This window comes from Dioscorea cayenensis, chromosome 4 (genome assembly GCF_009730915.1).
Source record: "Dioscorea cayenensis subsp. rotundata cultivar TDr96_F1 chromosome 4, TDr96_F1_v2_PseudoChromosome.rev07_lg8_w22 25.fasta, whole genome shotgun sequence".
Lineage (NCBI taxonomy): Eukaryota > Viridiplantae > Streptophyta > Magnoliopsida > Dioscoreales > Dioscoreaceae > Dioscorea > Dioscorea cayenensis.
The window spans coordinates 18,664,535-18,691,597 of NC_052474.1; the positions used below are offsets into that span (position 1 = coordinate 18,664,535).

The 27,063-nt window shown below is 37.8% G+C and overlaps 5 protein-coding genes across 6 annotated transcripts; 3 read left to right on the forward strand and 2 right to left on the reverse strand.

The window, feature by feature from the left end:
- LOC120258206 (protein YIPF6 homolog) lies at positions 1-2,885 on the reverse strand. The gene is given in 4 exon segments (XM_039265565.1): positions 1-512; positions 588-662; positions 2,248-2,412; positions 2,414-2,885. Coding segments are annotated over 4 exon segments (762 nt in total). The 5' UTR covers positions 2,675-2,885; the 3' UTR covers positions 1-251.
- Positions 2,886-12,887: 10,002 nt separating this feature from the next.
- LOC120257878 (egg cell-secreted protein 1.2-like) lies at positions 12,888-13,390 on the forward strand. Its single transcript, XM_039265170.1, has one exon. It carries the CDS (start codon positions 12,924-12,926, stop codon positions 13,374-13,376), a length of 453 nt encoding a protein of 150 aa, XP_039121104.1. The 5' UTR covers positions 12,888-12,923; the 3' UTR covers positions 13,377-13,390.
- An 802-nt stretch (positions 13,391-14,192) lies between these two features.
- Positions 14,193-16,953, forward strand: LOC120258556. Its single transcript, XM_039266016.1, has 4 exons — positions 14,193-14,517; positions 15,367-15,761; positions 15,851-16,044; positions 16,457-16,953. Exons 1-4 carry the CDS (start codon positions 14,234-14,236, stop codon positions 16,847-16,849), a joined length of 1,266 nt encoding a protein of 421 aa, XP_039121950.1. The 5' UTR covers positions 14,193-14,233; the 3' UTR covers positions 16,850-16,953.
- A 258-nt stretch (positions 16,954-17,211) lies between these two features.
- On the reverse strand, positions 17,212-19,403 carry LOC120258557 (probable mediator of RNA polymerase II transcription subunit 26c). Its single transcript, XM_039266018.1, has 9 exons — positions 18,763-19,403; positions 18,580-18,648; positions 18,424-18,506; positions 18,233-18,300; positions 18,092-18,150; positions 17,939-17,972; positions 17,726-17,838; positions 17,560-17,644; positions 17,212-17,444 (listed from the first exon to the last, which is right to left on the reverse strand). Exons 1-9 carry the CDS (start codon positions 19,132-19,134, stop codon positions 17,338-17,340), a joined length of 990 nt encoding a protein of 329 aa, XP_039121952.1. The 5' UTR covers positions 19,135-19,403; the 3' UTR covers positions 17,212-17,337.
- A 3,221-nt stretch (positions 19,404-22,624) lies between these two features.
- Positions 22,625-25,443, forward strand: LOC120259235 (bZIP transcription factor 12-like). Of its 2 annotated transcripts, none has more exons than XM_039266809.1 (4): positions 22,625-23,281; positions 23,410-23,481; positions 24,229-24,258; positions 24,958-25,443. In XM_039266809.1, the coding sequence occupies exons 1-4, from the start codon at positions 22,769-22,771 to the stop codon at positions 24,982-24,984; spliced, it is 642 nt and encodes a 213-aa protein (XP_039122743.1). In that variant the 5' UTR covers positions 22,625-22,768; the 3' UTR covers positions 24,985-25,443. The 2 variants fall into 2 exon arrangements, with proteins under 2 accessions (XP_039122743.1, XP_039122742.1); XM_039266808.1 differs by having other exon boundaries at positions 22,630-23,281; positions 24,978-25,443.
- The last annotated feature ends 1,620 nt before the right edge of the window (positions 25,444-27,063 follow it).

The following is a 27,063-nucleotide window of genomic DNA, read 5'->3' on the forward strand; positions in this document are numbered from 1 at the left end:
TCAACTCAGGAAAAAGCAAATTCTTTACCAATGAAGCAAATACATTGAGCTTTTTTTAACAGTCCAAGGTAGTTCATTTAAGTTTTGAATACAATAAACCTGAACACAAAAAGAAAAACATCATCAACAAAAGGCATCAATGACAAGAATGAACATTTATCTGTATAGTATAGCACCCCCAATGAGAAAGAAGCCGATGGGATCTAGAAATTTGCGTTACCACTCAAGTTCACAAGCATTTGATGAAGCGGTTAATCAATGGCGATAATCAAAAAGCCAACAGAGATATACATGAGAAAGACTGGGTAAAGAGCCAAGGCCTTGCGGTTTGGTCCAACAGCAGCACTCATGAATGGGTATGCTGCCCAGGAACTCCATGCCAATGTTATGGACACCACAACTATCTTGAGAATCACATTGTCTTTCAGCATGCATATTAAAGCTCCGACATCCAATGGGAAGAGACAGTAACCAAGAAGACTTAGACTTTGAAAGAAGATGATGTGCCCACCCTACAAGAATAAGGCAGTTTGGGACATCAATTTTTAACAGAGTACATTAGTGAGATCTTTGTGATAGATGCTCACCAGAAGCACCACATTCAATGTGAGAATAACAGCCCCCGCAGCAAGAACAGCAAATGCAACAGCGAAAACTTCAGACTGACAAAACAGAATATTAGGTTAAGCAAGCAGAAATCATACAAGGTTGTCTGAAACATTTCATCAAATCAGCTGTATAAATCTCAGCAATTAACACATAATTATGCATTTCATTCAAGGGCAGCAAACATTGAGGTTGGCAAACACACATTGTCTACAATATTCCAAATAACAGTAAAAGGAATAGCAAGGGAAGGGAGTCATCATCCTATAAAGGATGCCCTTCACTTAGGGAGTCATTATTATGGAAGGAAGTCATTATCCTATAATGGATGCCCTTCACTTAGCCATTGGGCCTCTAATTTATTTAGATGAGTCCAGTTCTCAATACCCTTCATTCCCTACCACTAAGAATAGGTGACTTATTCAAGCAGGAAAAGAACAGCTACAGATCAATTATTCAATGCTCACTCAGTTTCAGGGCATCTTTGCTACAAACATGACATATCAGTGCCATGTCCACAGTACTACACCGTTCTAGAAGTTTGAGGTTAGAAATAAAGGACATCTCCACTGTTAAGTTCAGGTCTAGGTTAAACTTTAAACCAACTCTTCTATGTCAACAACCTGTATCCAATTTAAGACTAATCAAATCTACCATACAGTTAAAACCACACAGATTGTGTAACTCTTGAACTGCCATCTTTCAGGTTTTTACTGGAAAAGGCATTGGAAACAAAAAGCTCAGCAAAGCAAGACTGAGAGATCAGAGGTTTAGGTCTGTCTCCAGCTCATCAAAGTTTATGTTTGGGTTTGGTGTTTTGTATACTGAACTTACTTCAAGAGGAATGTGAGGAATGTGGACATTCAATCATAATGAAAAATTAGTTGGATGATGCTAATCGAAATTGTGGACATGGAGATGACACTAAATCAAACACAGTTGCATATGAAGTCTAAATATATAAATTTGCAACTCAATTTGATGCGCTCCAACTTATGCTTTCCAATGGCTATGAAGAAAACATGTATTGTCTAAAATGCATGCTCAATACATACATGGGTATAAAATAAAATTCGAAGTGCAGATGCCATGATCTGATAGTAGAGGGCACATTAGATAGAAAGACCTAAACTTCAACCAAGACAGGTTGAAACATTAATGATAAAATCTATGTTTGTTGCAGGTCATCTCCTTTTTATCAGCATTGTCAAACAAAATGTTATTTTTGGCCAAAAGCAAAAGAGCGCCAAACATCTAAAAGGATATCTTCTTCCAAAAGGCCTCCCACAATACTCCAGCAACAATGGAAACCAGGACCAAAGAACTCCATGCTAGGATGCACATAAAACAATGCTTCAAACTCTACAGCATGCCACATAAATCAAGTGCTAAAGTATCAATTTCATGTGACAAAAAAACAAAACTATGATTATACATTACTCCCTCGATTAACCACTATCTAAAATCCTCCAAAAAAAACAACAATTCACCACTAGGAATCCCCAATTATCACAATCTCAATTAGATATGCAGCTTCTACTAAACAAGCACAAGTAATTCAGATCTGGCATTGTAGTATATTCACATTACCATACAATTATAAAGTCTTTTTAGGTATAGAGGAAAGGTCTCGCATCTCACCTTCTTCACAGATGCAGACCATGACAAGATGAGGCCCAGGAACACGATGAAGAAGAAAGGTCCCCATAGGTCCCAATCCCGCAGCGCCTTCCCAGGATCCTCGCGAGACGGATTTGGGAACACAACCAGCTTCAAATTGCTCACGATCCGCGACAGATCCCTGTTTCACCGTGTCCCACACCGGCTCCGTCAGCGTGTTGGGCGGCGATCCGAAACCATCCACCGAGATCCCCGGACGTGGCGCCCCAGGGGCACCGCCAGACGAGATTGGGGGGAGAACCGGAGCAATGGGAGGCGGGGCCGGTGGCGTTGGCTTGGTGTAGGACGGGGGAGGGAGGTTGGAGGGGACGAAGGGGGTGGATGATACGGGGATGGAGGCGCGAGGAGGGCTCGGGGAGCGGGCGGGGAGGACGGGGGCGGCGTACATGAGGTTCTCGATCTCGTCGATATCGGACTGCGCCGAGGAGTGCAGCGGGTTTTGGATGGAGAGACATTGTTGCAGCACCAATGAGAGGCTAGGGTTTATAGGCTTGGGGAATCGAAGAAGGGGGAGGAGAAGCTAGGGTTTGGATGGAGAGGAGCGCGAGATCGCCATTGAAGAGTTTGCGGGAAGCGTGAGAAAATGGGAACGACGAGGGAGGACGGAGGACATGATTATAAATTATTATTATTAATTTATTATAATTGTTTTTTTTTTTCAAAATTATTATTTATAAATTATTTAGGGGAAATTACTGTTCATCCCTCGTAATTTTCCAAACTTCCCAAAAACCCCCTCCTACTTTTACACACCCCTGGACACCCTTTTCAGTAGCTTTAACTTCCCTATTACCCCCTACCGCTCACTTCAAATGGGTCCCATGTTGGAAATCTCACTTTTTACTCGAAAATGGTGGGAAAGGAAAGCGCCAAATCACATCACGTCTCAACCTTTTCAGGGCTTTCACTTGGTTTCGATAGACAATGCATAGGGAGTTGCATTACATCTTCTTGTTCTCCCTCATTTCTCCTCATTTGAGTTGTTCGACTCGATCCACGGTTACGTAATACTGGTGAGAATCTCTTCGTTGCTATCAGTTTGACCATTCAGCAGGAGTTTATTATGGCAGCTCATTTGTGGTAGTATGGGTGAAGTTTATCATACCCGAAATATATAAATCGGTTTCTCCAACAGAAAATGAAGTTGATTTCCATCGAATTGGTCAAGTGCACTTCATCTTCAGATGAGCTGTATTCGATTTTATTGTCGAGGCAGAGCATGTGCCATTATCGTCTCCGTTTGAAAACGAGTTCATTTCGTTGTAAAGTTCTTCTCGTTTATGGTTATCTTTTTGTATATTTTAAATAATGTTTAACTATTTGTTATTATCCTTTTAAATATATTACTAATATGTTTAATAATTGTCATATCCGTTTAATAATTGTCATATCCGTTTAACATTATCTTTACATGTATAACTTTTCATATTAACATTTAAATTATCAAAGTCTCTGCGTAAAACGGTGATCTTTTTCGTTTGATCTGAATTGTTGGCAGGTGGCACGTGGCAGGTGGCAAGGTTATGGTATCCCGTGCATAAGAATTAATGACTGCATTAATTCTTATGCACGGTAACATAAATATCCGAACACCCGCTCGTTGTAATCGCCAATGTCGGTCTCATCGTGCGTTTAATTTTTTTCTCGGATATGAAGAGTCACCGCTTGTGGACTTCACACCATAAATAACTGAGGAAGAACCCTTCCCATGGATCAACCACTCGTCGTCGTCCCTCATCATCCTCCTCCTCCTCCTCCTCCTCCTCTTCCTCCTTCTTCCCACTGGACAACCACTTATCCGAAAGGATGTTTCGTGAATCTCCTTCCCTTATCTTGAGAATCGATCAGTCGTAATCACGCAACAAGTTAAACTATCTTTTCTTGCCCAAGCCGAAATGCTCGCATAATTGCCTGAATGCAGAGGATTCTTCAGCGGTGGATGACGAGCAAGCAATTAAGCGAGTTTTTCGACTTGGGTAAGAAAAGAAAGTTTTCACGTATTGCGTGATTGCGGAGGATTCTCTAGAGGAGGGAGGTCAGGAAACATCCTTTAAGACGGGGTTGATATTTATCACTTGAGACTTTTTGTTACCGTTTAAGAACATTACGTCAGTGTAAACAATAGAAAAAGTTAAACAATACTCAAGTTACTCTTTAAACAATGACAACGGTGTTTAAGAAAATACGTAAAGATGTTTAAACAGTGACCCAGGAGGTACCCATCTTCAACGCGATGTCAGTGAAAGCATTCAATTTAAACAATAACATATATTTTAAACAGTTAAGTCACTATATTTAAACGTTTTACGTATTATTTACATGATATAGACTTTATTTAAACCGGTAATCGTTATGTTAAACACTATATGTATCTGTTTAAACATAAAAAACTTGACGGTTAAACAGATACTCATGTCGAGCGATGACAATACGTCTTCATCGCGACAGTGGCATATATTTTTCCTTTTTTGCCCTTCTGATGGAGGGAAAAATACCGCCCAATCACATCACGTCTAGTCTAACCTCTATGCACTTTTTGGTCTTCATCGCGACAGTGATATATATATGCACTTTTTTTGTTTACCTATCCGATCGCGTTGTTGTTTACATCTTCTTCTTCTTCTTCTTCTTCTTCTTCGGCTTATTTTTGTTCTTTATTTCATTTGGTTTGTACGATTTGGTTTTCGGCCGATATATTATGGAGAGTTTTTTTGGTATTGCTAGATTCAACCCGGGGAGGAAGAGTGCTAATGTTCACGGCTCGACTCTTTGGGAGTTGGTGTTAATCGAGATATGTGAGCGATGGGGTCTCAAGTTTCTCATCAGTTAAGTTCATCACACCGATGGATATAAAACGGTTTCGCCCTCAATAGAAAACGATGTTGACTTCCAAATGATGTGTCACGCTGCACTCCATATTCAAATGTGTCAGAGTTGATCTTGTCGCTGAGACGTAAAAATGTGCCATTGCCGAATCCTAATGAAAAACGAGTTTTTACTCGCATGTAAGTTCCCTTCTCTTTTAATTGTTCCACTGGTTCAGGGGTCATTAGTGTTTAAATATGTCCGCTCACTAGTTAACATCTTGTACTAGTCGCTTACGTTATTAGTTAATCGCTTAAGTATTTAATTTAACGCTTTAAATATTGTCATTATCATTTAAAACATTATATTCTCCGCTTAACATATTGATCTTTTCATTTCGATCAAGTGTTGGCAGTGAATTCGGATTCGCGCAGTGCTCCGGCTTCATCCCCATGCGACTCACGACGGCGTGATGTCTTCCTTCCTCGCCGGATCATTCCGAGTCGTCGCTGGATATTGGACAACATTTTGACGGTGTCGAACATTTCAGGATGTACTCGAAATCATGCAATCAAAAAGGAATTTTCGACTTCAAATTCATAAAGAACGAAAAACATCGAGCGATCGTGGAACGCACCGCCGATGGTTGTCATTAGCGCCTTCACGCATCAAAAAGAGTATAACAAAAATACTGTAATCAAGACAATCAACCCGCTACACACTTGCGGTGGTGGTATAGGTTCGAGGCCGCATCCGAAAGCGTCAAAAATGGGTTAGCGCACGGCGATTCGAGCTCAAGGACCGCCCCTCGTACAAGGCCATCGACATTCGGACGACACGTGCAGGGAACATGGTGTTCACATACCATACAAGCAGTGCTTGGTTGGGAAAAGAGCATGCCCGGGTGGTCCTCGATGGCGTTGACATCTCCGACCACGACTCGCTTGCTTTTGTATGTGGATAAGGTGGGCTCGAGACAAATCCCTGAGCAATGCGATCGCGGGAAAAGACACGGTGATCGCTTTAAACGCGGCATTCTTTTCTTTTCAAAGGCGTGTATTGTGGGATTCAAGAGGGCTTGCAGTCAGTCTAGCTTTCTCGACGGTACACACCTCCTCGGAAAAATATCGGGTACACCACTCAGGGTGCCACAGGAAAGATGGAAACAATGGTTTTTCCACGCCGCCTTCGAGATAGTCGACAACGAGACCGACGCCAATTGACTTGGTCTCATATCTGTTAGGCGACGCCTTATACGAGGATGGAGATTATCATGAGATAATTACCTTCGTGTCTGGGACGAGTCCAAGGGCCTTGTGAGCGTAATTGCGAGAGTCTTCCCTTCGTCGCCACACGCATACCGCCTTCGACATTTCGAGGCCAATTTTACGAAATCCAAACGTCGACTTGGGAAGGCATCGAGGGAGAGTGCCGGGTCTATATAGCTTCCGCATTGCGTGGGCATCCACTCGCTAAAAGATTTCGATGATACCGTGAATGAATCGCAGCCACATCACCCAAGCTCATCATCGGGTTGATTAATAAATTGGATATGACACATTGGTCGAATTATCTGCTCGTGAGGTGATCGTTAGGGTGAGATGTATTCAAACATCGCGAGTCGCTCAATGCTTGGATCAAGGAAGCTCGCCATTTACCGTGAAGAAAATGGTCGACTCATAAGGTCTACGTAACGTTGGTTTACACTTAACATTTAGTGTCACCCTTTAAACATTCTCAATCTTTGTTTAATTACACTTATCTCGACTTTTAAATATTAATCCTTTCGCTTTAAATATTTACAATAATGTTCAAAACATGTTTACTGAATTATTTAACCATCAATGTCTTTGTTTAACCTTATTTATCAGGTTCAAGTTGATGCGCATGTTATGTAACCAGGGCGCGAGCAAAACGCAACAAATGGGAGACCTACTTATGCCCCAAACATACATTCGAAGGTAGAGATCATTGTCGAGGACGTACCGAAATCTTCGTGTTGGTCATTGTGTCGATGATCGCTACGGTGATCGACCAAAGGCACGAACTCGCCTTTCGGACGGAAATCGTGAGCTTTGCTGACCACCGTCGACGAGAAGGCGACCGAGCGGCCCTAGACGAAAAGAGGATCGAGTCACAAGCGCTTTGATATCCGCGAAAGTTACATCAGCACCCATCGCCATGGATCCGTCCACATCGACGATCTAGCATGAAATCACACCGACTAGGCATCGAAAAATAAGCCGATGCGATGGCGAAACATTGTGATTGATGGGCAACTTTCCATATTTAAACTCTTACTCTTTAACCCGAATCAATGTATTTAAACGTAGACATTGTTATTTTTAAACGGATACACTCGTAAGTTGAAATATTTCAACTGATGTTTAAACTATATATGGTATATTTAAACAATGAAACGGAAATGTACACAATTACAACGTAAATTAAACAATGAAATGAAATCGAACGAACGCGAGCGCCATATTTAAAATCGTTCTCATGGACGCCTACGCCTCTTCCCTCCTTAAGTATGCGGGTAACATACCTTAATCTGAAATATTTCTAAAGAGAAACATTGTTTCTAAAGAGAAACATTGTGTATTGATCGGCAACTTTCCATATTTAAACTCTTACTCTTTTCGATGTAACGATTTTATTTAAAAGCAGAGCATGTTGTTATTTTTAAACAGATACACTCGTAATTTGAAATATTTCAAACCGATGTTTAAACGATATATAGTATATTTAAACAATGAAAGTGAAATGTACACAATTAGAATGTAAATTAAACAATGAAATGAAACTGAATGGAATTTAACCTGCTTTACAATTTAAAACAAACAAAATTTACATTTAGATATACAAGTCATGTTTTTCGAAAACAAAAACAATGAATTGAATTTGTCCAGGTTTACACTCGAAAACAAAATTGACATTGAGATATACAGGACATGTTCTTCAAAAACAAAATTTAACCCGCTTGTGACGACCCCCCTTTGTCATGGACACCGGCTGGCCTCCCCTCCTTAAGTATGCGGGTAACATACCTTAATCTGAGGTAAGGAACGTCTGTCTGCGGTAGCCGTAACTTCTCACCCCAAAGTAATTGCTCGATAAACCGCGACGACGTGGGACGGGCGTAATCGACGCTTCTTGTTTTTAGGCGTGGGGTTTCAAGTCGCGGCACGAGCGGTATTTTGCCGTCACGCCGACTCGAACTCCATATCGACACAATCATCGAATAGATTCAGCGCGGAGATATGCAAGTCGAGATTAGAATACCGATTAAATACCAAACGGATATTAATCGGACATAATTAGAAAGAACTTACCATGTCCAACGCGTCCTTATCGTACTCCCGGACATGAAGAATAACGCCCGTATTCTTGTTTATCATCGTCCGTGACGACGACATGGAAGTGGCCATTCATGATTATCGGGAGGATGACAATTTGAACTTCATGCAGATTGCGCACAGCATCCCCGAGCATAGCCATAATTGTTTCATGCAAATGCGTCAGTCCCCGCTTTGACATAAACAAGTATGGCGGTCCGGTGATGGAGGCGCTTCTTGTAAGGATATGGCTATTTCTCGCCGACTTTTTGTATTATGACATCGAAAGCGCCCATCACATCATCAGATGACCATCTCCTTCCCCTCAAGCAGTCAGGTATAATTTGTCGCGATGTGATCGTGACAGTCATTCTTCCACACAGATCAGCTGAGGTTAAACGATAACAGATATAATAAGACCATATTGTAAATATTTAAATGATATTATCAATTGTTACATGATATTATATATAATTAAACGTTAAGTAGACAAAGTAAATGATAACATAAAGGCATTAAACACTATTAGAAAATCGTTAAACACTATAACAAAACCTTTAAACAATATCATAAAAACTTTAAACTTACCCGTCCATAGAGCAGTTGAGGAAGATCCTCATCAACTCCTGCTCGTATTTGTTAAGACGCGACAGGCCAACCCATTTCTTCTTCTTCGGAATAAAAGCTTTCCGAGCCGTCTGGTCCCATTTTTGATTGGCCTTGATCATCTCTCTCGTTGCTCGGTCGGGGTCTTCAGCATCATCTTCCTTCGATGCGGGGACGATGGCGACATCATCAACTCAGCACATCCTTACATGGTTGTTCTTGTTGTGGGATTGTGTTCGCTCGATGCGGGACGAGCGCGATGCAGATCAACCGCAGACACATCCTTACATGGTTCTTGTTGTGGCTGGGATTGTGTCCCGCTTGACGCAGATCGTCGGCCACCGCTATGGCCACAAAGAATGTATTCAACGATCTTCTCAACCGTGGCCATGACAACATCATCATTGGGAGACACACCCTTAACTTGTTTCTCGATCTTCGTGGATTGTGTCCATCTTTGACGCCGCATCTCGCAGACGGTTTGCCCACCCGGTCGAGGATTTCATCAAGAAGAGAGTTAACGACCTTCTCAACCGCAAGAACGACCACATCATCTACGATGTCCCTCCACCGCTCGCGACCATGTCATCAACGGCGACAGACTCAAGAATAAAGATCGACCGCCGATGGTGTTGCTATTGTTTCATCGTCACCGGCGGTGAGAGAGAGGCGATGATTGCTCTTCTTTTTCGCAGTCTCTTCGAATGTGGCCGCCTTTGAACGACCTTCCCGATGATGTCGCTGCGTCGCCAAATTCCGACGCCTCGCTCGTCCCCGGTGCTTCAGCTTTGGAGGGATGGCGCAAATGGCCTGTGAACGTCCCTTCCAGTCGCCTCAACACGAGCGAAGCTCGAGGAAACTCTCGGTCATCAATATCTCGCATGCTCAGCATAGAGTTGTGCGACATCTTCGCCCTAATGTCGCTAGTGGGCGCTACGTCGGAGGGGTCGCCATGGTCGGATGCCGCATAATCGGGGGATTGCTCGCTGACGTGGTAGGGGGTTGCTGCAATCGCCGGGGTAGGGGAGGGCTTCTCCTGCCGAGGAACGCGTGCGCGTGGTGGGTCGGAAGTAGGAGAACGGGCGCCCGGCCAGGCATGATAAAGGCCGCCCTCTCATCCCGCCTTTGAGCAAGTGGTTCCCGAGCAATAGCATCCATCCGCTCGGTTGACCCCAACAAATATTTCTTCTTCAAAGATTCGCACGAACCATCTCAGAAACTAACATATGTAAACCAAACAATTTCAGATGAAATCATTCATTTTTAAACTATAAAAACTATATTTAAATAGAGTGTTTATATATTTAAACGTTATAGAATATAATTAAACGGAGAACAAAAATATTTAAAACCAAGTATGAATAATAGTTAAACGGTAAATACTAAAAGTTAACGCTAAATAAAATGTTTAAACATTAAAGACTTATGTTAAACATTGTCCATGATTTATTACCTCTTTTTCCATCGAGCGATGACAAAGTCGGTTTCTACCGTCCGCTTTCGCTGAAAGTACTTTTCACCGTAGCACAACATCCTTGGGATCTTGCCGAAAAGGACTTTCTTCCCCTGCTCCGGCCACTCAGTAAAACCGGATGTTAAGCACGACCGAGCAACCCTTAATGTACTCTCGTGTTGGTCTTCTTCCCAGCGATCTATCTTGCACTCGAGCGGTCGCCAGAAATATCCTCCATAAGCCACTGCATGCTCGCCGCGCCCTATGCGTATCGCCCATGGTCGGTAGATCATCGATATAATCAACGATCCAGCTTTCGAACCGAGCATGACGTATTTGGGAAGAGGACTGCACCCACGAGGTACACCATCGTGAGTTTGACAAAAATTATCTTCTCTCCCTCTATCGAACAAGTTGCACCAGAGTGCTCTTGATGGAGTCTCTGTGTCTCTCGTAGGTTTTTGATAGATACCTCCCTTAGACCGACCGGGTTTTCTTCTTCGAAGACCACTCGCGTCGCCATCGCAACGCGACCAAGAACGAGGGCCACATCTTGAGGTCTCAAAACTCGGCAGCTTTTCCCCGATCCTCGAATTTATCAGTGCGACCATCGTACCTTTTGCAAAAGAGAATCAAGAAGGGCCCTCTCTTGGTATATAGCTTCCACTCAAATGACAGCGCAAATGGTGTCCGTCGAATAATCTCCCCAGTGTCGAGGGGTCATGTTATTTTTCAATTCACCTAAAGTCTCCACTACGGGTGCCAAATAGCATCGCCCATTAACTAGGTTGACCGCCATAATCATCACTGCGATAATAACAACACATTCAACACGCAGTATTCACAAAAGTTTAAGCGCAAAATTTAAGGTTTTTAAGCGGTAAACTCTCGCTTATTAAACAGAGATATCAAAATGTTAAAGCAGAGACCCATTTTATTAAACGAGACGAGAATACTTAAACAGACAACAAAACTTAAACAGTAACATCTCATTTCTTAAACGTCAACCCTCATTTGTAAAACCGCAACCATATCAAATGAAAGGGAAATGTACATTATAAATATTACATAAATCATAACAATCGAAAAAAACTTTTTCGATAGTGTATACGCATCGAAAATGCAAAACAAAATAAAAACCCTAGCCGAGAAATCTCCCTACGACTAACAAAACCCCTAGCAGAAATCCCCCTGCAGACTTCAATATCTTCCAACAAAAAGCAGAACACAAAACAAAAACCGAAAAAAATCTTTCTTTGTAATAGAACAGCTTAACATAAAAACCATACTCAATACCTTAGATCTAGAACCGATGAAATGCCAACTAGTTGCTGGGGACTTCTCCTTTGAGATACCGTGGAAAGGAAAAAGTCGAGAAATCACGAGAGCTTGCCAGTAGAGACAACTCGAGACGACTGAAATGGAAGAGTCAAGACGCGAGTTGAGAAAAAAAGCAAGTAAAGCGACTCCAATAAATTGTCTCTGGGGTTACCCTCACTGAAAAACCGCCCCACTTTCTCTCAAATCGCTGAGATGGTCGCAGCCCACGACTCCCCATGCAAGGGCATTTTCATCCATAAAATTTGAAACTCACTCCGTTCACATCCGTTACAGGGTTTGGGGTTTGAAAAACATAGAGTTTAAAAGGAGGGGTTTTTAGGGATTGCAAAAACTAACGGGGTGTTTTAGCAATTTTTACAAACTTAAAGGGTTTTTTTGGCAATTTCCACAATTATTTATCATAGTATTCTTAGAATTTATTTATCGTGTAAAATTTTATTTTAAAAAAATATGGAAAATAAATAGACTATTTTTTTCCTTCACAAAATATTTATGTTGACAATTAAAATTCATAAAATACATATTGATGAAAAAAAAAATTAACTAAAATGCATTATTTATAATTAATTTTAGTATCTTGTGAATATCAAATTTTGTCATTTCACAGAGGCATGAAATATGGGTTGTTTTTGGAAATATATAAATAAATAATAATCATTTTATTGGTATATAATATAGTAGGCAACGGCTAACAGCCCCACTTTATAGTTAACTTAATTTTTTTCTATGATTTATCAAGAGCCAAACATTAAACCATAACCACATGAGATGTAGATCGCCATATATAGTTAATAAGAATTATAAAAATGACACAAATTCATAGATCATGAACAAGAGAGGTTTAAAAAAATAAAATAAAATAAAATAAAAGCTTTGAGCATTAATCACTAGATAAAATAAATAGATAGTCATGTTCTATTACCATGCACTATAAACATCTCCTCATCTTCTCTCAAATAATAACTGATATCACAAAACTCTTCAACATTCCGCAACTCCAATTAAAAACCCTTTCACTTCCTCAATCCTTAATTATATATAAACCCCAAAAGCCAAGCTCATCTCTTCAATCCAAAACCTCTCAAACAACACACATGGCTCTCTTCCAAAACCAATCCCTCCTACTTGCATTCATGCTCCTCCTGTCCCTTACCTTTGGCCGTGAACTACTCCAATCCAACCCTAACCCTAACCCTAATTCCCTTGAAGCTCGTCTAATATCAGGCCTAACAAGCAATGGATCAGGAGGACTCAGTGACTGCTGGAATGCCATGATGGAACTGAGGTCATGCACCAATGAAATAGTGCTTTTCTTCTTGAATGGAGAGTCCTATTTGAGCATTCCTTGCTGCAGAGCTATACGTTTGATTACACACAAGTGTTGGCCTTCAATGTTTGTTTCCATTGGATTCACTGCTCAAGAAGGTGATATACTTAGAGGATATTGTGATGCTGAGGCTGCTGCTGCTTCTCCTCCTCCTTCTCCTGCTCCTTCTTCTTCAGCTGATTCTAGGGCAATGGTGGTTGGTGATGAACTCATGGTTTAATTAGGTCTTTTCTTAGTTTATAATGGATGTGGGAGGGTTATGTGCTTTTGTCTCTTGTTTGGTCTTTAGTCTTTGATCTTTGTCTTTGTTGCGGTAATCCTTCCTAGTAATAATGCTATTTTCATCTTCATTTGTCTGTTTTCTTATATTGAAGAATAACTTAATAAATAATCAGGGTGTTTTTAGATAAATAGGAAAATGCTATAAAATATAGGGAAATAACAAAAAATAAAGGTACATGAAGTGAATTAAAAAATGAAAGAAATTATTAACTATCACAAATATATATACATATATATATATATATAGCCAGAAAAATAAAAATATAATTACCAAAATATATTATTAAAAATAATATAGTCACCGGATGAGTAACTAGGCATACATTAAGAAGTGGGTGCAAAAACATTCAAGCCCTGAAAAAACGGATGAATAACTAGATATACATTAAATATTAAGTGCTAACCACAAAGAATATGGACTCTAAAGAAATCAAATAAGAGCATTTGAGTATTGAAAAAGCAGTACATAAAAAATTCTAGGCTTTGTAACGAATTTTTCAATTTCTTTGCTGTATATATATAATTATAGGAACTACTATGGATTAAAAACCATAAATTATGGCATTTTAATTAAATAAATTTATTATATTTATTATTGAGGAGCGTAAAAAAATAAAAATAGAAGAGAAAAACCTTTAATAAGATTTTTTTTAAAAAAAAAAGTTAACTAAAGAGGTTAATAAAGTAAAAGTCAATCCGAATCTCAAAGTCCCAGTGTAGATGGATGCAGTAAGATCTTTTACTCGATTGAATTCAAGGCAAAGCTTGTGACGTAGAACTTGGAATCCCCTGCCGATGGGGAGCAGCCGGGGATGGCTCGGTGCGGCGGCGATCTTGTACGTGTGCATCGACTACGTCCGCCACGTGTCTCCGGCGTGGCATTCTCGGCTTCAGCCGGCGTTGTGGGTGGTGCTGGCCCTTGCCGCTGTGTCCCGGACCCTCTCTTACCGCCATTGGGGGTTGGAGCTCAGCGCTGCGCCCAAGTTTCTCGCTTCCTTGGCCTTCATGCTCGCTGCTTTCCTCTGTGAAGCCCTCTCCGTCCGCTTTGTCACCGCCGTCCTTGGTCTTGACTGGCATCGGTACTTGCCCTATCTCAAGCTTAGTCCCAAATGCTCTGATCTTGAGAATTGAAACTCTCATTGTGACCTGATTTGCTATAAATTGCTGAGTTTTTGATTTGTGGTTTAGTGCCCTAGCGCTGAACTATTCTAAAATCGTATCTTTTTTTTTCCCCTTGTTTGATCCTTTCTATTTGTTGAATAGCAGGAAAGTTTGATCTTTGGGGGTATATTTTGGAGTTATTTGTTGTTAAATGGTGATATAGTTCTTTGGATTTTTCTGGGGATAATTGTTGGAGTTATTTGTTGTTGAACAATGACTGAGTTAATAATCTTCATAGGAATTCGATTTAGGAGTTGGATCAAACACTGCTACTGTTTTTTTTTTCTTAGTTTTATAAGCTCATGGTTGGTCAATACTCTTGGATTTAATGCTATTTCTCTCAGTTTAGGGACGACTAAGACACTGATCAATGCTTAATTCAACCCTGCTCAGCACCAAAGCCAAAGCCTTTGGTGTGTAGTAGCTTGATGATAACGTGTGCTATGCTTCTGGTCTAAAAAGAAATTGGAATACTATCAATTCAATACTCTGCCACCAAGAAATGCATATAAAAAAAAAAATTTAGGAAGTGCCCTTTATTGGCTAGAATTATTCTTATCAGTTTTGTACCTGAATGAATGTGCCCGAAAGTGCTGGATCAAGATAAGCAGATGGTAAATCTGTAGCGATACTTGCCTTGCTCGAAGAATTGACATTTTATTTAGTGTGTGCTCTATATATGGATATCAGTTGCTATTTAATGTTAAAAGGACTCTTCTTCTCTTCTCAAATGTCAAAATTTTCTTTGACAATTGCTATATCTGCAGATCCGCTCCTCCTCTCCCGGATGCAGGCCAATGGTTGCTATTGGCTTTGAATGATAAGCTTCCACAACCCATTGTTGAAATACTAAGAGCTCGCATTATAGGGCTTCATCATTATCTGATGTTGTTCATGATGCTGGCTTTCTCAGTATTATTCAACTCAGTAAAAGCTCCCGGTCTCGGACTTGCTGCCAGATATATGTTCACCATGGCTATAGGCCGTCTTCTTCGGGCCATGACATTTGTTTCTACAATCCTTCCTTCGTTGCGCCCTTGGTGTGCTTCTACGAAATTTAGGATTCCTCATCATCCTCATCCATGGGCACAGGAATATTACATGCCATATGCATCTGATTCTAATGCCCTTCGCCAGCTAATGAATACCGACACACACAGTGGTTCGTTTATTCCTTGTCTAACTGAAGTTGATGTTTACTGTTTAATTATTTTTCCCTGTTTTGATTGCACATTTTGATTTGTTTTGAAGCAACTCTTAATGATTATCCTGCTGAATACCGCCCGGACTGGGGCCGCATGAGCTTCCTGATTGACATTTTGAGGCCAACTATGTATGATGGATCTTCATGGTATCAATTGCTCAAGAAAGCTGAAGGTGGTTGCAATGACCTACTTTACAGTGGCCACATGCTCGTCGCTGTCCTGACTGCAATGGCATGGACGGTATGCCTTTTCCTTTCCAGTCATTCATTTCAAACGATTTATCCACAAATTGCTGCTCTTAAAATGACTCTTTAGCACTCTGCTTTGAGACATCCCACCAAGAGATTGAGCTAGATATTATTATTATGCAAGTGTCTTTGTTTATTCATTCCATCTTATTCAAAAAAGAAAACGATTCTCCATTTTTTAGTCTTCACAGAAAGTATTTTAACCACTGGCATTAACAACACACTAGCTGAATCATTTGCATGAAATAGTAATAATTGGCTATTAGACTTCGTGAACTACTAATTTTTTATACACCATTGAAAGCCTTTGACAACTCTTGCCTCAATTTGTAGCTACTTTGAAGCAATTACATAATTTGCTTTCCCGTTATTCAAATGACTTATGCTTCCTGTAAATGTATCAGGAAGCATATGGGGGATGGACCTCTACTGTGATTTGGTTGCTTGTTCTTCACAGTGCACAAAGAGAAATTAGAGAACACCACCATTATAGTGTAGACTGTATCGTTGCAATATATGTCGGCATCTTGTTATGGAGGATCACCAGTTTCATCTGGTCAGCGAAAGACACGGCGAGAGCCCGGAGACTCGCGAAACTTGAAGAGGTTGAACATCGGTTGATACACGCCTCAAAGGACTCGGACATTGAAGGGATCAGAGAGCTTTTAAACGAGGTGGAATTGGCCGGTCAAGATAAAGGTTATCCAAAGTGGGTTATCAAAGCATTTGCCATAGTTGCCATTTCTGTTTGCCTTATGTGCGTTATTCTAGCTTTTATTTGGACAAGTGACGGATGATGATTCAATCCTGGTTTGCCGCCATTTGATTCCATCATTTTAACTGTTGTTTATTCCAACACTCTTTTGAGTAGAATTTTATGAAGAACATTTTTGTATCTCAATTTTCTTCATGTTGTTATTATCTTTTCTACTTGAAAGCAGAGGAAAGTCATGTCTAGCTACACAAGAAAACTCCTTTTTCTTGTATTGAAAATAACATTACCCACTGAACAAGCACAATGTGGAGTCTTTTCTCATATAATAACCAAAAATGAACAACAACCACTACAGTGCACCCACCAAAGATTCCACAAATCCCAGCTTTCATGTGCCCACGTTTGCCTAAATCCAGCCAAGCAATTATGCCCCGCCACCCACTGTTTTTTTTTTCTTTTTCTCTTTGGAATTCCAACAATAATTCAGAGAAGAAAATAACATTTCAATTCCGATAACTAAGAGAGGAAAAAAAAAGAAAATAAATAATTTTCAAGCTTGCTTTTTCCACGTCACCGATGTTTCCCCTGGGGCCCACCTTTGTTCCGCGAGATGAACGAATTCTTCGGTTTGGGGATTTCATGGATGTCCATCACTTGTATTGTCCTTTGCTTCTTGGCTGCCATCATCGTCATCATTTTCCCATTATTATTATTTCACAACCATTTATTAAATTACAAAAAAAAAACATTTATCAAATAAATATATATATATATATACATATATAAATATACCATTTTGAGCTTCTTGGTAGTTCTCGTGTAATCTTTTCCTCGCTGATGCAAGCCTTTCAGGATCTATCATGTTTTCCTTAATTCCCTGCCAAAGAATAACAAACTTTTAAACAAAATTTAAAAGTAATAATTAATTAATTAATTATAATTAGTTAATTTGATTTACAGCAGGTGGCGTAATAATAGATGAGGCCGAGATTTGGCTATTCTTTGGCGGCGGCACTTCTTTTCGCGGAATAACTTTCCCTCTTGATTCCATCTCCACACCCAACCCACCATCTATTTTTTAAAAAAAAAATTTAAAACAAAATTAATAACAATAATAATAACTAATTATAAATTTCTAAATTTAGAAATTCCTTTTCCATCAAAAACTCACTGTGAGGATTTGGAGAGAACCCAAAATCCAACACCTGAAATATAAAAACAACAATATAAATTTTTCATTTTTTAAATTAAATTAAAAAGAAAAATAAAAAATAAAAGTCTGGGAATATGAAAAGTTTTTTTTTTTTCCCGGGAAGTGGAGTACCTGGTGCCCATTTTGACTAGTTTTCCCAGACACAAGTTGCGGAGGAGAATCTCCATCAGCTGCCAATTAACTCTAATTCTAAGATTTACAAACTAAAAACATAATAAAAATTTCATAAGTTCCAAATAATAAAACACATACTTATGATCGCCGGAAGTGCGCCATCGGAACTCGACTTCACCCACTCGTCCACCAGTTCCTTCCATTTCCTGGAAAAGAACAAAACCCGGAATCCGATTCTTTTCCTCTGTTTTTCCACCCAGAAAAAATTAAACTTGAAAAAATTTAATTCCTTTTTTTTTATTTATTATTTTTCACTTATTTTTCATCACCTTACGAGTAGTTTCACTAGTCTCCGGACTTCGCCGGAAGGATGCTTTCTCAACCCATTCACATGCCTTCCGACGTCCGTTTCCTAATTTTACAAATAATAAATAAATAAATAAATCATAAATCCAAACAAAGAAATAGATTTAAAAAGTCTAAACCTTGAGAGCTTTGAAGGTGATATCCATGTCCAATAGATTTTGCAGTAGCATCACCAGCTTCTCTTCCGGCTATTTTTATTTTTATAAACAATTTTAAAAATTAAAACAATTCCAAAATTTAAATTTCAATGAATTTAAAAAAAAAAGAAAAAAAAGGAAAAAAAAAGAGAAAAAGGGGTTCACCTGATCGGGATCATCGATGCGATCTTTGATGGCGAGGATCCGGCGTTGCTCATCATCATCCTCTTCATCATCGAACTCCTCCGGCTCGGAACGCGGCGGAGAAGAGGAGACGGATCGTTTCCCATCAGGGCTGGCAACCTCTTTGCCCTCGTTTTCCCGGGAATCGAACCCTTGTTCATCACCACCGCCTTGGCCGCAGTTACGGCAACGCGTGGCCGGCTCCGATGAGTAGAGCAGCGCGACGATGGAGTCCCTCCGTGACCGGAGCTCACTGCCGTGATCTCTCACCGCCACAGTGATCACCGATTCAATCAACGCCCATAGATCAACACCGTGGCTTCTCATCACCGCCTTAACCTCCTCTGGATCCATCTCAGGTACCTCCTCCTCCTCTTCTTCTTCTCCTCCTCCTTCTCAGATCCCCAAATCCTTCAAAGCCTTCAAATCTTGCTTCGAATTTCTCCAAAAACTCAAATCAAATACTTCGATCTGAGAACCAAATCCGGAAACTTTCCCATAGATAGTTCTCAACGGGAGAAGTGAAACCAGGCCTTATCTTTTTGGTCTTTTTTTTTTTAATTTAATTTTTTTTTCTTTAATTTCTTTTCTTTTGGAGACGAAGAGACGAAGGGTAATGGAAGGAGCATTAACATTAGAAAAATAATAATTTTATTCGTTTCTTTTTTTTTTTTTATGTCCTTCTTACTAATTGCCCCCTGACAAACTCAAATTTAGATAATTTTAAAATACTCCATTCATTGTGTATAATATATGTCATTTATTGATGTTGCATGATAATTAAAATAGTATTTAATTTTTTAAAATTTAATATAAAAATCAACTAAATTATTGAATTACCTTATTTTAGTATCATATTTTATTTTTGGGACTATAAATATTATTATATAACTTATTAAATTGAATGAAAGTAATGTTTGGAAAAGAATAAATAAATCTTATTCTAAAATTATAAAGCAACAATGATTTTGAATTTATTTTAAATGACACCTAATTCAGGATAGGAGTAATGTTTGGGGTAAACTACTTATCAATTCATTGTAAATTTTTTTTTAAGAAAAATACAAATGAATGACATGTAGGATTGGAATATTTAATTTTTGAGTTAAGAGGAGAATGGAGTAACCAATTATCCTATAAAAGAGTGATTAATTACTTAATTAATTCATATTTCATTGTATATTATTCATATTCTTATATAGTATTTGGTCGAGGAGTGAATATAACTATAAATGAGGGTTGATGCAAGTAATAGAGGTTTGGGTCACTTAAGTAAATAATTTTTAGTTTAAATTTTTGTATGTACAATAATTCGTTATGAGAGATCTATTTTTTATAAAGTTCTCACCAAGTTTGGGTTTGAAATAATTTAGCAGGTTTTTAAAAAAACAGTAACTCAAGTCATATCATGATTCTATAAATTAAATCAAACTTTTTTTAAATTTTATTAAATTTTTAATCCAAAACTAAACTCCATAATAGGTCAAATATATTTATTGATTAACAAAATCTTATTCACCATGATTTACTCCCTTTTCTATTATTGTCGATATGATTTTTATTCTATGTATAGAAAACCAAAACTTCACATTCTATGTTCTAAGACTATCTATTTTTCATGCATAGAAAATAATTAGATTTTTCATAAGTCTATGTGACATAAGAGAGTTGGTATTATTTTATTTCTTTCGATATTTTTTAAAAAAATTCAAATGATTTATTCACTAAATGTTATTTTTAAAATAATTTCTTACAAAACGAAAGATCTTCTTGTAGTTTTTGTGAAGTTCATAATTGCTAAAATTGAAAGCATCAAGAACTTAGTTGTTACTTTCCACTACTACTTTCCAACAAATTTTTATAGGGTATGATAGACAAGAAATCTATATATATATATATATATATATTTAATGCCGACATGTGTTGCCTCTTTCCGCAGCTGTGTGGACTCTATACAATGGATGAGATGATCTTTGCTTTGGTCTTAACTCTTAACATAATGGACCTTTAATTATTTTGGTTTTATTATGATAATAATAATCATGGGGCCAACCATGTGGTTGTCCACAAGTGAAGCTTGGAATTTTACAAGCGTGCTATTTATTTATTTTTTATTTGGACGGTAATTTTATAATTTTCTTTAACAAATAAACTACATTGTAAAAAAAAAATAAGGGACATAGATATAATATTTTGACATATTTATGTTTTCATCTTATATGAAATTTAATGTTTGATTTTGGATTATTTCTAAAATAAATATCGAATACAAGGGACCTGATGCTAATAGGTTAAGAGACCATTAATCTTAAACCAGATTGAGGTAAAAATAAAATAATAAATTTTTTTAAATGTTAAAATAATATTTAATTATAATTAAGATTGTTATAATTTAGGAAAAGAATTTAGAAATTTAGATTTTGAAAAAAAAATCATATAAAAAATCATAATATATATATCAAATCATAATGTTTATATGTAATAAGTTCAACTAAAATTTTTATTTCCCAACGCTCCATATTCATAACTAAATAGCTAATTGTTAAAATTAGTTAATTTTTGTCAGCTAAGCTTTGAGATTCGCATATGAAAAGATATGGAAGATGAGTGGCTTAAAAAAGATTACGAGTGATGATAGAGCACGTGGCCAAACAGTGCTTTCAGGACAATTCAATCTTGCTAGTGTCCAACCCTTATCTTTGGACAGTGACTTCTAATAGTAGTAGTACTACTCATTCAAATATCTATGTATTAATAATAATATATATACACACACGGTAACATTATTATTTTTTTTTTTTAATGACGGTTTGGTCTATCAACAGGTCAAAGATGTACGTATTGTAAAAATTCAGCTCTTCACATATAGTTATTCATATTTATTGAAATAAATTTATTATAAACTTCATGTATATTTTCATTCAGATGATATAATTTCTTTGATTTTTTTTTAATTTTTATGTTTTTTATTTTTTTTAACCTGGCATTCATGCTCTCAGTTTATAATAAAATATAAAAAATATTTTTGATATCATTAATAACATTGGTTAATATTTGATGTGAACACTGAACGCAGATTATTAATTTGTAAATATAAATACAAAGAAGATGAGTTTTTCCTCATTAAGTGGCTCCCAAGAGCGCTCACCTCTATTTCAGGACTAAGATGATTCTCATGCAAATGGGTAAAATAAAAATAATTTTATAAATTTAATTTATTTTTAATTTAAAAATAAATATTATGAAAATTACGGATGTTTTCGGATATGATAAATTTAAATTTTTTTTTTAGAGAATTTGAAAGAGTTGCAGGGGCTAATTCTTACTTTCAACAATATATATTTATATTTATATTTATATTTATAGTTTATATTAATATGAATCATCAAATAGACGAGGATTCAGAGATGCGTTTATCTTGACATAACACAAAAAGTTAAATAAGAGCGTTCCGATTTTGAGTAAACTACTGCTACATAAGCCCTACATTTCGTTCGCATGCACTAACTTAACAACTCAATATATATTTTTTTAATATGAATTTATTATTATGTTTCTAGACAAAAGAAAGAAAAGTCACAGCGTTGGATACCTTGAATTTAGATTTAAATAAAGAAACAAGAATCGTGGTCATCTAATCTATGATTAACTTAATTATTATAATCAACAACAAATCAAATACTCCCAACAAAAAGAAGGCACATGTTTTGCACGTGCTAGGGGGGGTTGAGGGCGGGGTTGTGTGTATCCACGTGTCAGCATGATAGAATGGTACTAGAAACTTGGTAAAAAGGCATGGATAAGTAGTTATTTACAAAAAGACCATCTCTGAGCTTTCAGATAAATACTATTTCAAACCCACGCGCACACGGAAACGGACGGAGACCTCGCAGATCGACCATGGCGGAGCTCCCGAAGGAGAAGGCGTAGCCATCGATCGGAGAGGAGAAGAGGGTCTAGGAGTGGTGGTAGCTCTGGATCTCCGGTGATGGCATCGTCGAGGGTGATGGCTTCGTCGTCGATGGGTGGGTCTGACCTCACGCGGTTGCAGAACTCGGCGGCTGGGGATCCATCGAAGACGATCGGATCTATGAGTGTTGATGATCTCCTGCGTAACATCTACGGAGAGGGTGCTTCGGCACCGTCCCCGGTTCCCGGCGGGAAGACGATGGAGGATGTTTGGCGGGAGGTGTCGACGGGGAGGAAGCAGGAGGGAGGGGAGGGGATTGAGGAGATGACTCTGGAGGACTTTTTGGCGAGGACTGGGGCTGTGATGGAGGAGGAGGTGAGGGATCCGTCGGGGCCGAGGATTGAGACGGGGATGGGTTTAGAGAACCGGATTCTAGGGTTTGGGACCGTTGCGGATGGTGGTGGAACGGGAGGGAGGGGAAGGGGGAGGAAGAGGCTCTTGATGGATCCAGAGGACCGGGTGGCGTTGCAGCGGCAGAAGAGGATGATCAAAAACCGGGAGTCGGCCGCGAGGTCTCGGGAGAGGAAACAGGTATTCCTTGGGTTTGTTTTCAAAGCATTTATCTTCCGATTAACTTGAGGAAATTTGGTTGTTTTGGAAAATTCTTTCCATTTATGTTCAAAATTTTTTTTTTTTTGTTGTTTTTGTGGGAATTATAGGCTTATACTGCGGAGCTGGAGACTTTGGTAATGCAACTGGAGGAGGAGAATGTCACGCTGTTGACGGAGAGGGTATGGGCTCGTTGTTCTGTTTATTGTTTATCTTTGCTTTGTGATCTTCAATCTGAATAACATGTCAAGATAGAGTTTGCTAATGTTTGTTTATTTATGCTAATTCTTCAGTTCTTAAAAACTAAAAACAATTTTGTGGATATTTAGGTCTTATCTGTCATCAATGAAGTTACCGTACTGCTTAAAATTTTGGGTTCATTACAGAATATTTATGTCATGACTGGGGATTTTGTGATTTATTTAGCAGATGAATATGGAGAGGAATAATTTTCTATGTCTGGTATGATGCTTTGATAACTTGTGTAGTGGTCTTATTCTACTTATGGTTTCTATAGTTCAGGCTAGAAATAGTGTACTATTTCTAGGAGTTTTGGCATAGCTAGAATTGAAGGACTTTTGTGCTCAATGATCATGATGGGTTTGATTCCTATGGTGCTAGGGTTAGAGAAAGTTCCATTCTTTTGCCTTACACTTGTCATTTGAATTTGTGGAGCTGAAGTTATGGATTTTGCAAGTGCAAATCCAAAATATTTTCTGCAATTGATTTTACAAAACAATTAGCACAGGAATAAAGTAATTAGAAAGAGGTCTCCTGGTTTTTTTCCGCATGTTGATTGATGTCATGGTCCTATTGATTCCTTTGCAGTTTACTTTAGAAACATTCTAAAGCTAAACCCCCAGCCTTGTCCCTTCACCTACCTTTTTATTGATTGGTGCTGTCATAACTTGGTTGTATTGTGGTTTCAGGAGGAGGAACGAAAGGAGAGGATTAACCAGGTAATGTCTGATTTTTCTTGAGCATGGCTGGTTACTGTTTGAATTGGATACATTAGGGGTTTACATAATGGACCTTGTTCCACAATTTCAATGGTTCACTTGATATTGTCTAGGCCTTTCATGCTGACTTATTGAATTGAGCATCATTTTTTGATGATTGTATTTGGGGATTCGTTTTTTATTTTTTTTCAATATTCTGTGCTTTCTGTGAAAACCTACTACTGCTTGTCATACTAAGTCTTGGCTTTTTTATTTTTATGTTTTGTTTTTGTTTATCTTATTATTGTGTCTTCATCAAGTTGCTAACAAATCCTTACCATCTTATAAACCTTTTTTTGTAATGGTTGCAACAATAATGTGATTAACTCATAGAATGGGCAAAAGGACATACCTAGTGATATAATTCTAAAGCACTTGTGTTATATTATATTTCTGCAAGGCTAAATATCACTCTAGGTCTTTCCTAGGCAGGGTATTTTGATTGGTAAAAAAATTCTGAAGTGCAAATATTACAAACACCTCTATGCCAATTTTGCTACAATAGAAAATTTTAAAATGGTCATATTGAATATATTGCCTCATGAGAAGAAGATGATTTCTTGAACAGCTAATTTAGTTTTGTTCTCTTATTAGCATCTTCAGAGCAAATCTTGCCAAGATTTGAAATGGGTTATTAATTCATTGCTCTCTTGAATAAAGTGTCAAACTGTAATTTGCAGCTCATGAAGAATATAATCCCAGTAACAGAAGGAAGAAAACCTCGGCGGCCACTCCGGAGGACTCGATCTATGCAATGGTAGGGAGAGACAAAGAAACCTCACAGCAACATTCTTTTCGGAGTATTGGTGATATATTTTTGGTTTCAACCTTGCTATCTATCTTTATGGTTGGTAGATCAACTATATGATGAATTAAAGATGTGACAAAGTAAAATTATGGTGCTCGACTTCTTTAAATTTAAATTTGAGAGCGTTGTTCCCACTGCATCGATTAAAGGGTGTTGTTAATTGCATATGAGGCGGGGTGGCGTCCAATGTATGTAAAAACATGCATGTTTGGGATGTAACAAGTAATAATACCCTTTTATTTTGTATTTTCCAGAGACTTGAAATCAAGCTTAGCCAGTTCCAATGACATTGTGTTTGAGTTGATCCATGAGAAAAAAAGGCCATGATTGAAATTTTAGTCTTTGTTTGGATTTCATGGATCTCTCTCTTGTCAATTTAATCTTATTACAGGAACATTGAAAAATTTCAACCAGTTTTGACCGCCACTCAATTGAGTTCAAAATAGTTCAAAGCACACACATTAAACTTTTTTATCAGGTCATTCCTGGAGAAAAGCTATAAAGAACTCTAGAAACAATAATTAAAAAAAATGCAAGCCTAATAAACCATTCCACATGAACACTGTAAAAGACTGCCAACAAAATCGTCAGGGAATTAATTGCATAAGAAAACAACAACTCAAGCTGAGGCTGTATGAAGCATTCAACTATATTTATCATCCGTTCATAAATGGGAGAAGTTAAAATATATTATATCTTGTGTAACCACCAAGAAATATACGCATTAATTTCACATGCATCCATGCATTATTATTTGTTCATTCATTCCGTTGCCATCAATTGAAAAAGTTTAGCATACAGCTCATAGTTCACATAAATATGCACCGAACCATATCTTTGATGTCCCTTCAAAGAATTCACATTGGAAATATTCTGAGAAAAATAAGCATTTAAAACAAATGAAACAGAATCTTTAAAACTTAAAATGCATAAAAATCATATTGTGAAACTTGTACCTGAACTTTATATGCTCATATTCTAACATTGAAAAATAGAATGAGCAACGAGGATAATTGTAATCATAAATATCACAATATTTTCACAGTAATAGTTGCACAACATCAACATATGGCAAAAATTTAAGAAATTAAAAATAAGGAGCACTCCACAAAACATTAGAACATACTGAGATGATATAGATATAGATATAGATATATATTTTAACTGAACCACAAATGGATGATCAAAACCAGAACCAGAAATGAATCAGCGGATAAAACATGACAATATTCAGTCAACATCTTATTCATGCTAAGTCTTCCATTTTAAGATCCTAGCAAAAAAAAAAAATAGTTGGGCATCTCCTATAATATAGCCCAAAAATTGGTTCTGCTGAAAAAAAAAAACATCAAAGCTTGAAACAGAGAAAGAGCATTAAGCTCAAATTTTTGCAGCAAACAATATATTTGAATATCAACAAATTGTCATGACCATCACTTGAAATTCAAATGCAAAAATAGTTGAAGGACTGGTCAGATGTGCTACATAGGTAGAAAGAAACAGCAATACATCTATGCATATTACCAAGCTAAAAAAGACATATTTCTCAGAGAACTTACCTAACCAAGTCTGATTGAAAGGAGCAGAAAGATAACTGATGAAGCACATTCCAAGACGTGTCAATCAATATGAATCTAAATACAATCTCACTTGCACTATGGGTATAATAAGCAAGGAGCTAATAAAGGAAGTGATGATAAAGAACAATTCATGCTAACATATCAAATATAATTTCCAATTAAGTCAAACAAAGTCTGCCTTTATTCATGACAAGAAAAGACAATAGTCAATATCAATAATAAACTTTTTCTAAAATAATTTGAAAGTATAATCACACTATGAACAAAAAGACCTTTCAATCATTATCCACTCATAAGGGCCTTTTAAATCATACTAATCCACTCAATATGCAACACATAATTTAGCAATTATGTAAAGGAGAAACAACAAAAAAAAAA

What these genes read in the sequence shown, in the direction of transcription:
- LOC120257878 (XM_039265170.1), top strand. Translation starts at nt 12,924, where the DNA reads ATGGCTCTCTTCCAAAACCAATCCCTCCTACTTGCATTCATGCTCCTC.
- LOC120258556 (XM_039266016.1), top strand. Translation starts at nt 14,234, where the DNA reads ATGGGGAGCAGCCGGGGATGGCTCGGTGCGGCGGCGATCTTGTACGTG. An exon ending in CTTGGTCTTGACTGGCATCG is followed by an intron (nt 14,518 to 15,366) that starts GTACTTGCCCTA and finishes CTATATCTGCAG; the next exon opens with ATCCGCTCCTCCTCTCCCGG. An exon ending in TGACTGCAATGGCATGGACG is followed by an intron (nt 16,045 to 16,456) that starts GTATGCCTTTTC and finishes TAAATGTATCAG; the next exon opens with GAAGCATATGGGGGATGGAC.
- LOC120258557 (XM_039266018.1), bottom strand. Translation starts at nt 19,134, where the DNA reads ATGGATCCAGAGGAGGTTAAGGCGGTGATGAGAAGCCACGGTGTTGAT. An exon ending in GCATCGATGATCCCGATCAG is followed by an intron (nt 18,649 to 18,762) that starts GTGAACCCCTTT and finishes AAATAAAAATAG; the next exon opens with CCGGAAGAGAAGCTGGTGAT. An exon ending in CTAGTCAAAATGGGCACCAG is followed by an intron (nt 17,973 to 18,091) that starts GTACTCCACTTC and finishes TTTATATTTCAG; the next exon opens with GTGTTGGATTTTGGGTTCTC.
- LOC120259235 (XM_039266808.1), top strand. Translation starts at nt 22,769, where the DNA reads ATGGCATCGTCGAGGGTGATGGCTTCGTCGTCGATGGGTGGGTCTGAC. An exon ending in GGTCTCGGGAGAGGAAACAG is followed by an intron (nt 23,282 to 23,409) that starts GTATTCCTTGGG and finishes TGGGAATTATAG; the next exon opens with GCTTATACTGCGGAGCTGGA. An exon ending in TCACGCTGTTGACGGAGAGG is followed by an intron (nt 23,482 to 24,228) that starts GTATGGGCTCGT and finishes TTGTGGTTTCAG; the next exon opens with GAGGAGGAACGAAAGGAGAG.